Source organism: Anomaloglossus baeobatrachus, chromosome 3, assembly GCF_048569485.1.
Source record: "Anomaloglossus baeobatrachus isolate aAnoBae1 chromosome 3, aAnoBae1.hap1, whole genome shotgun sequence".
Classification (NCBI taxonomy): domain Eukaryota; kingdom Metazoa; phylum Chordata; class Amphibia; order Anura; family Aromobatidae; genus Anomaloglossus; species Anomaloglossus baeobatrachus.
In genome coordinates this window covers 426,885,354-426,901,592 of record NC_134355.1, presented here as the reverse complement: position 1 = coordinate 426,901,592, position 16,239 = coordinate 426,885,354, and the positions used below count along the sequence as shown (strand labels likewise).

The 16,239-nt window shown below is 49.7% G+C and overlaps 1 protein-coding gene across 1 annotated transcript in view; it reads left to right on the top strand.

Annotated features, from left to right (window-relative positions):
• The window catches only part of LOC142297259 (5-hydroxytryptamine receptor 3C-like), a 172,659-nt gene extending 156,575 nt beyond the window's left edge, over positions 1-16,084 (top strand). Inside the window, exons 7-9 of the mRNA XM_075341513.1 lie at positions 3,024-3,234; positions 3,624-3,905; positions 15,816-16,084. Of these exons, the coding sequence (XP_075197628.1) occupies positions 3,024-3,234; positions 3,624-3,905; positions 15,816-16,084 (762 nt within the window). The remainder of the gene's footprint in view (positions 1-3,023; positions 3,235-3,623; positions 3,906-15,815) is intronic.
• The last annotated feature ends 155 nt before the right edge of the window (positions 16,085-16,239 follow it).

Genomic DNA, 16,239 nt, shown 5'->3' with positions numbered 1-16,239 from the left:
TACATGTACATATTAATAGTTTGGGGTGTGAAATCCTGCTGACAGATTCCCTTTCAGCACGCACTGATGCTCTCTTGAATATTCAATTTTTTATATTTTTTTTTTTTACTCCAACATACAGTTCCAGATTTATGGGTCTTTTCATCTTGTGCAAATTTTTCTAGTCTTTACCAATGGGACGTGGCTCACAGGATTCTCTGGAGGCATGTCTTCAGGCTTCTCTTTATAATTACCCTGGTAGCACTGCTCCCTTGCAGAAACCATACATTTTAGCACTAAAAAAGGCTCCTGGAACTAAATGGTGGATGTTAAAAAAACAAACAAAACAAAAAAGGAATATTCAAGGGAGCAGCGGATATACCATAACACTAAATTTCACTTTTGACCTGGTGACAGGTCCTCCTTACCAAAATCTCATAATTTGATAATTGCTAAGTACCATAACACAACAGATTATAAGATGCATCGCAAATTTAGAGATGAAAAAGCTAAAAAAAAAAAATGGAGTCCGGCTTATACTCCGGTGGTGTCTTACCGGAGAGGGTGCCGGCAGAGGTGGTGAAGTGGGGTGACAGGAGGCAGGGCTGGTGCTGGAGTAGGGCGATGCTGCAAACTTTGCGGTGGAGGCTGTGCTGGCAGTGGTGGGGTCTGTGCAGGCAGAGGTGGGAGCAGTGCTGACAGCGGTGGGGTCTGTGCCGTCAGCAGTTGGGCTGTGCTGGTTGTGTGGAGCAGAGTGGTGTGGCAAGTGTCCCAGATGCTCTGTCGGCAGTGCAGGCTTCAAAGAAATGGCTCCTGGAGGAGATGCGTGTGCAGATGAGATCTTGAGCTGATAGCTCCATCTATGCACACACTGATTCCTGGAACCATATTTGAAGCCAGAGCACCTGGGACACTCACCGCACCGCCCTGCTCTACACATCCGCCCGCACAGCAGGCAGCCCGCACAGCCAGCCAGCAGCACGAACAGCTAGCCAGCCAGCTAGCCCGCACAGGTAACCAAACAGCCACTGGCACAGAAAGACAGAGTGATAGCCAGCCACCAGCACAGACAGCCGCTTGCACAGTCAGCCCCCACCACAGCCCGCACGGCAGCCAGCACAGCACCCATTCTCCACCTCACGGTAAGCTACAGTTAAGTCCAGAAATATTTGGACAGTGACACAATTTTCGCGAGTTGGGCTCTGCATGCCACTACATTGGATTTGAAATGAAATCTCGACAACAGAATTCAAGTGCAGATTGTAACGTTTAATTTGAAGGTTTGAACAAAAATATCTGATAGAAATTGTAGGAATTGTACACATTTCTTTACAAACACTCCACATTTTAGGAGGTCAAAAGTAATTGGACAAATAAACCAAAACCAAACAAAATATTTTTATTTTCAATATTTTGTTGCGAATCCTTTGGAGGCAATCACTGCCTTAAGTCTGGAACCCATGGACATCACCAAACGCTGGGTTTCCTCCTTCTTAATACTTTGTCTGGCCTTTACAGCCGCAGCCTTCAGGTCTTGCTTGTTTGTGGGTCTTTCCGTCTTAAGTCTGGATTTGAGCAAGTGAAATGCATGCTCAATTGGGTTAAGATCTGGTGATTGACTTGGCCATTGCAGAAGGTTCCACTTTTTTGCACTCATGAACTCCTGGGTAGCTTTGGCTGTATGCTTGGGGTCATTGTCCATCTGTACTATGAAGCACCGTCCGATCAACTTTGCGGCATTTGGCTGAATCTGGGCTGAAAGTATATCCCGGTACACTTCAGAATTCATCCGGCTACTCTTGTCTGCTGTTATGTCATCAATAAACACAAGTGACCCAGTGCCATTGAAAGCCATGCATGCCCATGCCATCACGTTGCCTCCACCATGTTTTACAGAGGATGTGGTGTGCCTTGGATCATGTGCCGTTCCCTTTCTTCTCCAAACTTATTTCTTCCCATCATTCTGGTACAGGTTGATCTTTGTCTCATCTGTCCATAGAATACTTTTCCAGAACTGAGCTGGCTTCATGAGGTGTTTTTCAGCAAATTTAACTCTGGCCTGTCTATTTTTGGAATTGATGAATGGTTTGCATCTAGATGTGAACCCTTTGTATTTACTTTCATGGAGTCTTCTCTTTACTGTTGACTTAGAGACAGATACACCTACTTCACTGAGAGTGTTCTGGACTTCAGTTGATGTTGTGAACGGGTTCTTCTTCACCAAAGAAAGTATGCGACGATCATCCACCACTGTTGTCATCCGTGGACGCCCAGGCCTTTTTGAGTTCCCAAGCTCACCAGTCAATTCCTTTTTTCTCAGAATGTACCCGACTGTTGATTTTGCTACTCCAAGCATGTCTGCTATCTTTCTGATGGATTTTTTCTTTTTTTTCAGCCTCAGGATGTTCTGCTTCACCTCAATTGAGAGTTCCTTAGACCGCATGTTGTCTGGTCACAGCAACAGCTTCCAAATGCAAAACCACACACCTGTAATCAACCCCAGACCTTTTAACTACTTCATTGATTACAGGTTAACGAGGGAGACGCCTTCAGAGTTAATTGCAGCCCTTAGAGTCCCTTGTCCAATTACTTTTGGTCCCTTGAAAAAGAGGAGGCTATGCATTACAGAGCTATGATTCCTAAACCCTTTCTCAGATTTGGATGTGAAAACTCTCATATTGCAGCTGGGAGTGTGCACTTTCAGCCCATATTATATATATAATTTTATTTCTGAACATGTTTTTGTAAACAGCTAAAATAACAAAACTTGTGTCACTGTCCAAATATTTCTGGACCTAACTGTATATTTTAAGACGCACCCCTCATTTTCCTCCCAAATTTTTGGGAGAAAAAGTGTGTCTCATAATCCGAAAAATATGGTAATCTCTGATTAAACCATGATGTTATATAAAAGTGATACAAATGGGATAAAAAAAAAAGCTACGGGGGAAGAAAATATGAATATTATCACTAATTAACATGGATTCCTGTAAGTATCAACAAAACTCTCAATGTTGGATTTTGCCTCCCTCTATTTCTTGAAGGTGGTGATTAGACGCCGTCCTGTCCTCTATGTGGTGAACCTTCTGATCCCTAGTGCCTTCCTGATGCTGATTGACATACTGAGCTTCTTCCTTCCACAACACAGCACTGACCGCGCATCCTTCAAGATGACCTTGCTCTTAGGATACACTGTGTTCCTACTTATTATGAATGACTTACTCCCTAGTACAGCCAATGGAACGCCTTTGATTGGTAAGAATCTTCTTACTATTTTTTATAAAGACTAGTAGGCACTTCATATGACTTCATAGTATTGCTTGACATCATAAGTACTAAATTTCTGTTTTTCTTCAACTGTTATTACATAGTATAGATTTTTTCTGCAATTCTTTTTTGGATCCCTGTCCTCTCTGAAGTTCACAGTCTCATTTCCCTATCTCTTGCATTTGCAAACAAGGTACATTCTTTTTCAGTGGAAGATTATTGATCTAAGCAAATATATCTGGAAGAAGGATATTGATCTAAATTTCGAGTTTCTGTGTATTTGTACCTATTTGACTGATATTTCAATACTTATAATTTAGCTTGATTTTTACATGTCTGATATTAGGACAATGGTATGTTTATTTTATGGTTCACAGGTATTTACTTCTCTGTTTGCCTTGCTCTACTTGTACTCAGTTTATTAGAGACGGTAATAATCACCCATGTGCTACATAGAGGGACTCTTCAGAGCGGCTCGGTGCCTTACTGGGTCCGAAGATTTGTCCTGTGTTTTCTAGCCCAGCTGATATGTTACAGTGATCCAAGTCTCAATAATGACAGCATATCCTCCAATAATCATGTTAACATGCCTCAAAATAATGAAAACGCATCAAGACAGCCACCACCAAGCCCCTGTCATGACAAAGTTGGAATCACAGGTAATATCCATGTTTCCAGAAGCATAGCCTTCACTTGATGTGACAGAATGATGGCTTTACAGTTATTTTGCTCTCCTGTTCAACATCAAGCACATTTTTACCATCAGTTTTTGAGACACTAATTCAAACATATCCAATATGGCAGCCCCTTCTTTTATTACTTTTTGCAAAAATGGCACCTGAATACAGAAATAAATAAAATCTATGACACCCAAAAACGTGGCTACTACTTAAACATCTGATTTTATATGATTACCATAATTTTGCATTTTGGTTGGTGTCACAAACCACCGGGGGGGTCACTCAGAAATCCCCCGCGCTGGCTACCAGTACGTCACAATCGGGGGGTAACAAGTGGGGGTCACCCCTCCTTTATACCTCCCGACCGACAGACAGAGCACGTGACGCGCTCTCTAGCGCCCCTCTTATAGTCAGGCCAATTATGGAATTGCCCGACAATAAGCAAGGAGGCCGCTATACTACTTATGCCGATTATTGAAGGGTCCCCGGTGAGAGTAGGGTATATATTCCCCCGACCTCCGCGGGCGGAATATATAAAATCTCCCCGAATCTCACTGGCCTCCCCACAATAATCCTTGGCACAAACTCGCTGCCACCAACCGCTTCACGGTAACTATTAGCCGAACACACAGACGTGGGATTCAAGATCGAGATAACAGAACAGCCCAAGATTAATTATATAATTTAATCAGCCTAAAGCACACTAGAAACTACAATATATACAATAGGGAATCTACAGAATATACATAGGTCAGAGTACAGTTACAGTCAAAGCATGGGTTACAAACAGGCATACACAGTTCCAGCAGTTACCTTGTTGCGTCTGGCCACAGGGGGGCGCTGTACCCAGGTTTCTAGGATCCTTCCCACAGATGTTTCCTACACGTGCCCCCAGCGAAAAGAACACTGGAAAATGGCCGAAGTAGGGTTATCAACCTGGGCAAGTCCAGGTCCCCTCCTACCTTCGTGACCTCACAGGGAGCACTGCTCCACCCCTGGCTTGAGTTATGGACAATATCCCAACATGGAATATGGGCCATAACTTTGCCTGGGAGCGTCGTAGGCGGACGCCAATGCTCTCATTGTGACAGTTATGAATTTAGCTACAGAACGAGGGGACTCATGACCTGTCTGCCAGTTCCCCATTGGCTGATATCACGCCTGGGGCATTTCCCAATGTCCTGCTCCCATAAAAAGGGTGTGCCGGCATCGTCCGCATGCGGAGACACCATTTTTATGGTTGCCATATTTATCGGAAATATGGCTTGCGAGATATGAACCATTTTTTACTGGAGTCGTTCTGTCTAGCTAGTTCCATAGCCTTGCTAATGAGATACAACTCTTGTTACAGGGTGACGGCAGGGAGTCATCCTGTGTCCATTGTTCCCACACCACCTCATCTCCATATCACAGGACATGGCCATGGAGGTGTAAGTGGAACACTGAGAACAAGAAGGGAGGGGGCACTGCCAGGGAGTGATGAGGGACTATGACTGGAGTCATAATTCATCTTCATATCCCGGGATTTGCCTCACACCTCCCCCCTTTTGAGGGCGCTAGGGGGCAGCACACTCCGGTGTTCCCCCGTGCGCCCGTCCGCGACCTCTCCTTGTCGGGACAGCCCGTCTGCGTTACCGTGGTCACGGCCCCTTTTGTGGCGAATGGTGAAGTTGTATTGCTGGAGCGCAAGGCTCCATCGCAACAATCGCCCATTCGTCCCAGAGACGGTGTGCAACCAGCTGAGGGGATTGTGGTCCGTCTCCACGATGAAGTGGCGCCCGTATAGATAGGGTTGCAGACGCTGCAGGGCCCACACTATGGCCAGGCACTCCTTCTCCATCGTGGAATAGGCAACTTCCCTTGGTAACAGCTTCCTGCTCAGGTACAAGACTGGGTGCTCTTGGCTCGCAGAGTCCACCTGGCTGAGCACCGCACCGAGGCCGAAGTCACTGGCGTCGGTCTGTACTACAAACGGCCGCGTGAAGTCGGCTGCCTGTAGCACGGGCGGGCTGGACAGGGCGTCCTTTAGGGCCCGGAAGGCTGTCTCGCAGTCCATTGTCCAATCGACTGCAGAGGGCAGCTTCTTCTTGGTGAGGTCCGTCAAGGGCTTTGCCAGGCTACTATAGCATGGAACAAACCTCCTATAGTACCCAGCGGTCCCCAAGAAGGACATCACCTGCTTCTTGGTCCTGGGGGTGGGCCAGGATGCGATGGCTTCCACTTTCTCAGGCTCGGGCTTCAGTGTTCTCCCACCTACCCGGTGACCGAGGTACTGGACCTCGCTCATGGCCAGCTGACACTTTCCCGGCTTGATGGTCAAACCTGCCCGGTGGATCCGCCTGAGCACCTGTGCTAGATGCTCTAGGTGGTCCTCCCAGGTGGGACTGAAGACGGCAATGTCATCCAGGTACGCGGCCGCGTACCCTTCAAGTCCCTTGAGCAGGGTGTTGACCATCCGCTGGAAAGTGGCAGGGGCATTCCTCATCCCGAATGGCATCACCGTGGACTCGTACAGTCCAAATGGGGTAATAAAGGCAGAGCGTTCCCTGGCCTTGCGAGTCAGGGGGATCTGCCAATATCCCCGGCTCAGATCCATGATGGTCAGGTACTGAGCCCCGGCCAACTGATCGAGCAGGTCATCGATGCGTGGCATTGGGTACGCATCGGCGACCGTGACCGCATTGAGCCCCCTGTAGTCCACGCAGAACCGAGTGGTTCGGTCCTTCTTAGGGACGAGGACTACAGGCGAGGCCCAAGCGCTGTTGGATGCCTGGATCACCCCCAGCTTCAGCATCTCGTCAATCTCCTGGCGCATGTGTTGCTGCACCTCCAGGGAGACCCGATATGCTGAACGCCGGATCGGGGGATGATCCCCAGTGTCCACGTGATGGACAGCCAAGTCAGTCCTTCCGGGCTGGTTGGTAAACAACCCCCGGAAGGGGTGTAGGGTGGCCCACAGCTGGGACCGTTGGTCCTCCAAGAGCTGGTGGCCAACCTCCACATCCTCAATGGATCCGCCTGCCCTAACCTGGGCTAGCATATCCAAGAGGGTTTCCGCTTCTCCCTCCTCGGGCAGGTTGCACACGGGGAGCGCACATGCCTCCCGCTCATGATGTGCCTTCATCATGTTCACATGGAAGGGCTTCCGCCTTCCACGGGCAGGGTCCAGGGTGACCAGGTACGTCACAGGGTTGAGCTGCTGGTACACGAGGTATGGGCCTTCCCAGGCTGCCTGAAGCTTGTCCTGTGGTACGGGGACCAGTACCCACACCTTTTGACCCACTTGGTAGGTCCTCTCACAAGCGTTCTGGTCGTACCAACGCTTCTGATCGGCCTGGGCTTGAGCCATATTGTCGTGTACCAGTTGCGTCAAGGCCTGCATTTTGTCCCGGAAGCGCATGACATACTCGATAACCGACACTCCAGGGGTGGCCAAATCCCCTTCCCAAGCCTCTTTCACCAGAGCCAGGGGGCCCCGCACACGTCGCCCGTACAGGAGCTCAAACGGTGAGAATCCTGTTGAGGCCTGTGGAACCTCCCGGTAAGCAAATAACAGGTGTGGGAGATACCGCTCCCAGTCACGCCCATGGGAGTCGACCAACATCTTAAGCATCTGCTTTAAGGTGCCATTGAACCGCTCGCACAGGCCATTAGTCTGTGGATGGTACGGGCTGGCCACCAGATGTCGCACCTGGACTTGCTTACAGAGGGCCTCCATCAGCTGGGACATGAATTGGGTCCCCCGGTCAGTGAGCATTTCCTGGGGAAAACCCACTCGGGAGAAAATCTCCAGCAATGCGGTGGCCACCTTGTCAGCCCGAATGGACGACAAGGCCACTGCTTCCGGGTACCGGGTGGCATAGTCCACTACCGTCAGTATGAAGCGTTTCCCGGAGCTGCTGGGGATGGCCAGCGGGCCGACCAGATCCACAGCCACCCTCCTGAAAGGCTCATCGATGATTGGCAGAGATACCAGTGGGGCTTTGGGGCGTGGCCCCGCCTTCCCCACTCTCTGACAGGTTTCACACGAACGGCAGTAGGCAGCCACATCGGCCCCCATTTTTGGCCAGTAGAAATGCTGGTTTAACCTGGCCTTGGTCTTAGCGATCCCTAGGTGTCCGGCCATCGGAATCTCATGTGCGATCCGCAACAACTCCGTCCGGAACGGATAGGGTACCACCAACTGTCGGTCCCTGGGCCACGCCTCCGGTGAACCCTGCTGGACCGTGGCCCGGTACAGCCGTCCTTGGTCCCAGACCACTCGCTCCGGGTCCGAGTCCGAGGGAGGCTGTGCCGCCTGCTCCTTAAGAGCTTTCAGGCTGTCGTCAGCTTCTAACGCTGCCTGAAACCCCTGACTAGATGTGGCCAGAATCGACGAGACTGTCACATCTTCAGTCAGTACCCCGGGACCTGTGTCCTGGCCTCCACCTGACTCGGCTGCCACTTGGTCAGAAGGGGAAGAGCTATCGGACCTCCGGGAGGCCCCTTGGCTTCCAGCACTCCCACTGCGGGTGACAGCGGCCACAGCCGCTGCGACCGTGGGTCGTGCCTGCTCCTCCTCCGTTCCTGACCAAGTCGCCGGTTCAGGCAGACCTACCTGGCTTCCTGACACCCCGGTTGTGGGGGAACCATGCACCGAGATCTTACCTGGGAGCACTTCCGCTCCTGGACCGGCCCCAATCTCACCTGCCTGTTCCCCTCCTGCAGCAACAGAACCCCGCTGTGAAATCTCTGGGGACCCCACATTTGCTGTGGTAGCCCCCACCCCACACACTGGTCCTCCCCCTGCAGCACCCTGCTCTCTGCTTATCCCTGCAGAGGGCAACAGATCCCAGCTCACAGGCTGGTTACTTGTAGAGGCATTGTCACACCTTTCTCTGACCCCCTCCCCTGTCACAGCTGCAGCTGAGTGTGTGTCTATGGTGTCTATGCAAGCAGAAATATCAGAGTTCACTCCCTCCTCCCTTACATCATTCATAGATAACACATTAACATTGTCCGGAGGCATGTCAGTACGGGCTGAAGGTTCAGCCCTTGGTTGGGGCCCAAACTGGGAGGTTATCTGCCCCAAATCTGTCCCAAGTAGCACGTTTGCAGGGATCCGATCAGTTACCCCCACCTCTCTCACCCCTCACCCTGCGCCCCAGTCCACATAAATGTCAGCAACAGGCAGCGCCGGGTCAATGCCTCCAATCCCGGAGACAGCGAGGGTTTTTCCAGGGATCAAGTCTTGGGGGGACACCATCTCAGGCCGCACCAGAGTCACCTCCGAGGCGCTGTCTCGCAGTCCTATGGTCACAGACCGGCCGACGGTGACAGGTTGGAAGCTGTCCAGGGACCTACCACCACCCCCACCCACACAATACACCTTGGGCGGCCCTTGGGACGGGGACGGAGCCGGGGCCTTGGGACGCTGAGGGCACATGGCCTTGAAGTGTCCAGGTAGGTTGCACTGGTGGCACCGTCTTGGCTCTGCCACGGGCCTGGAGAGGGGAGTTGAGGGGGACACCCCCTGCAGTCTAGGGGCAGGTGGGGCAGTCGCAGAATTCATCTTACCCCCTCTCCAGGTGCTGCTGGTGGCCGCTCTCCTGGCCTCAGGGGCCCGGTTGTTTGTGTAGTCATCGGCAAGGGCAGCTGTAGCCGTGGACCCCTTTGGCTTCTGGTCTCGGATGAACTGGCGGAGATCCTCAGGGCAGTTCCACAAGAGTTGCTCCGTGATGAACAAGTCCAGGATCTCCGGTCCGGTGGAAAGCTGCAGGCCTTGGGTCCAGTGGTCGGCAGCTCGGGCAAGTGCCCGCCGGTGGTCAGCCCAGGAGTCCTTTGGTCCCTTCTGTAGGCTCCGGAACTTCTTGCGGTAGGACTCTGGAGTGAGGTTGTACTGTTGGATCAGGGCCCGCTTGATGGTGTCGTAGCCCTGATCTGCCTCAGCAGGCAAGTCCCCAAGGATATCCAGGGCCTTACCCCTTAAACGGGGGGTCAGGTATTTGGCCCACTGGTCCTTGTCCAGATGGTGCTGCAAGCAAGTCCGTTCAAAAGCAGTCAAGAAAGAGTCCAAGTCTCCATCCTTCTCCAGCACTGGGAAGTCCTCAACACGGACCTTTGGAAGTTTGGTGTCTCGAAGGTCACGTGTGGCTGATGAGGGCCGGAGCTGAGCTAGCTGCAGCTGGTAGTCACGGTCTGCCTGTCGCTCTCGCTCTTCACGCGCTGCCTGCCGCTCTCGCTCCGCAGCCTCACGCTCTGCGTGCCGCTCCGCAGCCTCAGCGTCACGCGCTGCCTGCCGCTCTGCCCTGCGCTCTGCCAGGAGTTCCTTGTAGCCCTTCTGGTCTCCAGCCTGGAGAAGGGCCATAGCCATTTGAAGAAGGCTATCCGAGCCTCCCAGGCTCGGTGGAATGGCACGTGGTGATCTGCGGCACGCTGCAGAGCTAGGCGATTCACTGTCCCTTTCAGAGCGGAGGGCTGGCATCTGGCTCGTTGAGGAACCTTGGGTGAGCTCCTCCTCATCTTGTCCAGCAGTGCCAGGTTGTGCAATGTCCTCGGCAGAACGGTTTTCTGGCGTCGAGCTCCTGGAGGACTCGTGGGCAACCTCCTCATTGCTGTCCACAGCACCGTCCTCCCTCTCTTCGGCTCCTGCCTTAGCATTGGCCAGTTGCATAGCTCTGCTCCTGGTGCCATCAGCCATTCTTGCAGACTTTTGGTCACTGACACAGAACTGACACCTGATGCCTCCACACACCTTACAGTATCTGCACTCTGACACTCTAGTGTTGAGCTAGTCTGAAGACCCCAGCAGCCACAGCTGCTGCAGGCAGTCTTTAGTGTCTGGGAGTATGGGTCTCACACTCACACACACTATTATCTCGATCCCACCGCTATGCCACCAATATGTCACAAACCACCGGGGGGGTCACTCAGAAATCCCCCGCGCTGGCTACCAGTACGTCACAATCGGGGGGTAACAAGTGGGGGTCACCCCTCCTTTATACCTCCCGACCGACAGACAGAGCACGTGACGCGCTCTCTAGCGCCCCTCTTATAGTCAGGCCAATTATGGAATTGCCCGACAATAAGCAAGGAGGCCGCTATACTACTTATGCCGATTATTGAAGGGTTCCCGGTGAGAGTAGGGTATATATTCCCCCGACCTCCGCGGGCGGAATATATAAAATCTCCCCGAATCTCACTGGCCTCCCCACAATAATCCTTGGCACAAACTCGCTGCCACCAACCGCTTCACGGTAACTATTAGCCGAACACACAGACGTGGGATTCAAGATCGAGATAACAGAACAGCCCAAGATTAATTATATAATTTAATCAGCCTAAAGCACACTAGAAACTACAATATATACAATAGGGAATCTACAGAATATACATAGGTCAGAGTACAGTTACAGTCAAAGCATGGGTTACAAACAGGCATACACAGTTCCAGCAGTTACCTTGTTGCGTCTGGCCACAGGGGGGCGCTGTACCCAGGTTTCTAGGATCCTTCCCACAGATGTTTCCTACACATGCCCCCAGCGAAAAGAACACTGGAAAATGGCCGAAGTAGGGTTATCAACCTGGGCAAGTCCAGGTCCCCTCCTACCTTCGTGACCTCACAGGGAGCACTGCTCCACCCCTGGCTTGAGTTATGGACAATATCCCAACATGGAATATGGGCCATAACTTTGCCTGGGAGCGTCGTAGGCGGACGCCAATGCTCTCATTGTGACAGTTATGAATTTAGCTACAGAACGAGGGGACTCATGACCTGTCTGCCAGTTCCCCATTGGCTGATATCACGCCTGGGGCATTTCCCAATGTCCTGCTCCCATAAAAAGGGTGTGCCGGCATCGTCCGCATGCGGAGACACCATTTTTATGGTTGCCATATTTATCGGAAATATGGCTTGCGAGATATGAACCATTTTTTACTGGAGTCGTTCTGTCTAGCTAGTTCCATAGCCTTGCTAATGAGATACAACTCTTGTTACAGGGTGACGGCAGGGAGTCATCCTGTGTCCATTGTTCCCACACCACCTCATCTCCATATCACAGGACATGGCCATGGAGGTGTAAGTGGAACACTGAGAACAAGAAGGGAGGGGGCACTGCCAGGGAGTGATGAGGGACTATGACTGGAGTCATAATTCATCTTCATATCCCGGGATTTGCCTCACAGTTGGAAATCCACTTTAAGGGTTGAGAAAAGTCAGAGATTTAAAGAGTAGCAACACTTTTTTATTATTATTTAATTATCTTCCAGGCATTGCAAAGTTCTGAATTATTGTTATATGATTCATTACCCTATTTTGCTTGTTTCTCTCCCACAAACTATGTTGCAGTGCTGTTTCACATGGCCACTTCATGCTACTTTAGAATCTGCTTTCAATTGCTTCTGAGCCAAGATTTCTTCTCTATTTACAAACAATTAGAGTTAGGGAATTCCCTTCCTGAGCCTTAGGGTACCTTCACACTTAGCGATGCAGCAGCGATCCGACCAGCGATCTGACCTGGTCAGGATCGCTGCTGCATCGCTACATGGTCGCTGGTGATCTGTCAAACAGGCAGATCTCACCAGCGACCAGTGAACAGCCCCCAGCCACACTGCTTAGCGCTGGCTCCTTGCTCTCCTAGCTGCTGTACACATCGGGTTAATTAACCCGATGTGTACAGCAGCTGCATGTGCAGAGAGCCGGAGCCGGCAGAACAGGCAGCGTGAGAGCTGCAGAGGCTCGTAACTAAGGTAAATATCGGGTAACCACCTTGGTTACCCGATGTTTATCTTGGATACAGCTTACCTCAGCTGTCAGACGCCGGCTCCTGCTCCCTGCTCGCTTCATTTGTCGCTCTCTCGCTGTCACACACAGCGATCTGTGTGTCACAGTGGGAGAGCGCCTTTGAAGAAAACGAACCAGGGCTGTGTGTAACGAGCAGCGATCTCGCAGCAGGGGCCAGATCGCTGCTCAGTGTCACACACAGCGAGATCGCTAATGAGGTCACTGCTGCGTCACAAAAAGCGTGACTCAGCAGCGATCTCGGCAGTGAGCTCGCTGTGTGTGAAGCACCCCTTATTGCTTGCCAACCTGGTACTCAGACAGAGGAATTCCCCTACTGATTGTAAATACAGATGGGATATTGGCTGTGCAACACATTAAGGTACGCTAGAGATGTCCATTTTTCATGCAAGTGTTCTATCCATTGTTTTCATGGCTAGAACACATACCCATTATAGCAGGGGTCCCTTACCTATAGCATGCAGCCACATGTGGCTTGCAGGCCCATGATGTGTGGTTCACTTATGCCGGCTTGTAACATTGGCACCAAGGTCTAGCAAATAGTTATTGACAGCAGGTGTCAAGATGGCGACTTTTGTGAGTAGCCCCACACAAAAGAACAGATCAGGATCAGCATATACTGGCCTTGGTATAGGATGATACTACCAGTCTGTGGAGGTGCTGGATGTGATGGTGTGGTGGGAGAGCATGATGCCATAATTTCAAAGGTGGGTAGGGTGGGAATCCTCTGGATGTAAGTATACTGCAGCAGTGTAATTTCTATGGGATTGCTTTGGTTGTCATTATACTGTAAAGTTCCGGGGAGGGGCAGTCGTGGTCTGCACATCTGGGTCTCTGTCCGGTTTCTCAGGATCCCATTCATTACAATCGGCCTTGCGCACCATAATAACAGAGATGAGTCCACTACCAGATAAAACTTCACTAACTTTACTAAACAGTTGATTCGCAGCCAGTTTCCATTTCTTCAAGACAGACTTTTCATCAAGACTTTTAATCATTGTCATCATTTCATACATTCTTTGCCGTACCAAGCTCGACTCTGCAGTTACGGCAATCAAGGGGCGATATATCCTCCCTCGACAAAGGGACGCCTGCCTGCCCCTCTAACTCCATACTGGGATTATGCCTCACTACGAGAAGGCTCATACTCCACTGCATCCTCCTTTCCTTCTACCTGACACCTCCACACCACCCACTCCACTTCATCCAAACCGGCAGGTCCTTTCTCTTGTCACTACTCACTGGCTATCTGCCTGTACCCAGAAACCTCAACCCTATATCTCCTCCTGAGCTGGGGACCGTCCTCCCCATTTAACCCCTGCCATCCTATCATTGCCTCTGCATTCCCTCATAGTAGGCGACCAGGGACCCAGTGACACCTAGTGGCAGTTGGCCAAATTACACTGGAGAACACATGCAAAATACCATACAGTAAAACACAAGCATATGTAAATGAAGAGCATTAAGATAAACCGATTCACCATACATATTTGGTGGTGGTAGGGCACTGGACACCCTATTACAATACCAGTAATGGGAGCTGTGGGTGTCACTACTGTGAGGAAAGGTGGGATGCTATAGCTTGATGTCACTACTCAGGAAGCACTGGATGTGGCTCAAAACGCTCTATCAGAGCTGAAATGTAGCTCTCAAGTTATCACAGTTTGGGGCCCACTGCATTATAGTCTTTGGGGCTGTTCACATGTATGTGTGTCTACAAAAAAAAAATCACAGATGTCTTTTTTTATCAGCATCAATACACGTCTATGGGTCTGTGGCACTCACGGACAGCAGACAGATGCCATCAGTGTACAATCCATGTGCTGTCTGTGGATAATAACATTGTAATGTACAGGAAAAGAATTGTACGGTAGTTTATTTTTATCACTGATAAAATACTGATAGTAAAAACTGACACATTGATTGATGAAAGTCAGATCCAAAACACTGATGTTACTTGGACCATTTTTTTTTTGTGTATGTGAAAAACCACTGACGTCAGAATGAGAACTTAGGCCTCTTTCACATGTACGTGCCTCTGGTACGTGTTTGGCAGTTTTCTCACGTACCGGAGACACATACACACGTGGACCTATGTATTCTTAATGTTTTGGACACACGTAAGTATTTTCGAATGGAATGTGTGTCCGTTCCGTACTTACGTGTGTCCGTGTGTTTCTCACGCTGACATGTCCGTTTTTCTCTGCCATCACGGGTGTCACATGGAACGCAAACGTGTCACACGTAACACACACGGACCACATGGATGTGTTCCGTGTGACACGCACAGGAGAAAAGACATGTGTCTGCGAGAAAAAAAACAAAACTTTACTCACCTTCTCCAGCCCTGCTGTCTCTGCCGCTACTGTCACTTGCTGCCGATCGCCGCTCATTGAATATTCACTTCACTGCGGCTGGAAGCAGCAGCAGCGGGGTGTCGGCAGGACCGAAGATCAGCACCACGGACAGCGACGCCAGGGACAGGTGAGCAGAAAGTTCCCGATCTCCGTGTGTTATCACGGATAACACACGGAGAACACACGTAGGCCATGCACACAGCACACCGAGGGCACTTTGACACGTCCGTGAAACACGTGCGTGATTTTCTCGAACGTGTGAAAGAGGCCTAAAGGAGTATTTAAAAGAACAAGAACTGCCATGTGAAACAGCAATGCCGCATAGTTTTTGGGAGAGAACAAAGCAAAATTGTATTACAAAAATATGTAACTTCAATCCCTGAAGTTCATATTAAAAAAAAATAAAAAAGTTTAACATCCAAGTATTGTATTTCAAATCCATGTCTGGCTCTGTCCGGAGTTTAAACACCGTAATGAGACAATAAAGAAATGTTCTTTTTTGTATTATAAAATATTCCCACTACTAATATTAATTCCCAAAACAAATATAAAGAACATTTATCAACAATTCTCCACCACATAAACTTTAGAACACAAATTCCTCAGTAAATTAAAGCCATAAATCTTATTATAATGCATTTATAGTCCTGTTTATCTTTGAAGATTAAGCCCGGCTTTAATTACGTATGTGTAGTTTAAATAATATAGAAATAACGCAATAGATTTATGTGTTATATATCTATATTCTCTTAGAACAAAAGCAGTTTGTACCATCAGTCCCGGATCTACTTCCCCCAGAGGCCTTGTGTCCGGGTGCAGAGAGGCAACTCGCCCTTATCAGTCAAAACCTGCGTCTGGTGAGAGAAATGCTGGAGAGTAGGAACCATCTTCGGGCACAAGAAGAGGAGTGGGTGCAAGTTGGCTACATCCTTGACTCATTGTTGTATCGGCTATACTTGATCTTCATTGGATCATACGCCATTATAATCATTAGTGTGTGGTGTGTCTGGTACAACATATAGACTTATCATGCTGACATTGGATTGAGGTTATTTTAGCTAAATAAAGTTAATTATTAATGAAATTATTCACCTTTCATCTATACCAAAATTGTGCAAATCACTTTTAATTGCATTGTAATAATTGATGTTATCATTGCACACAAAGGACATATTAT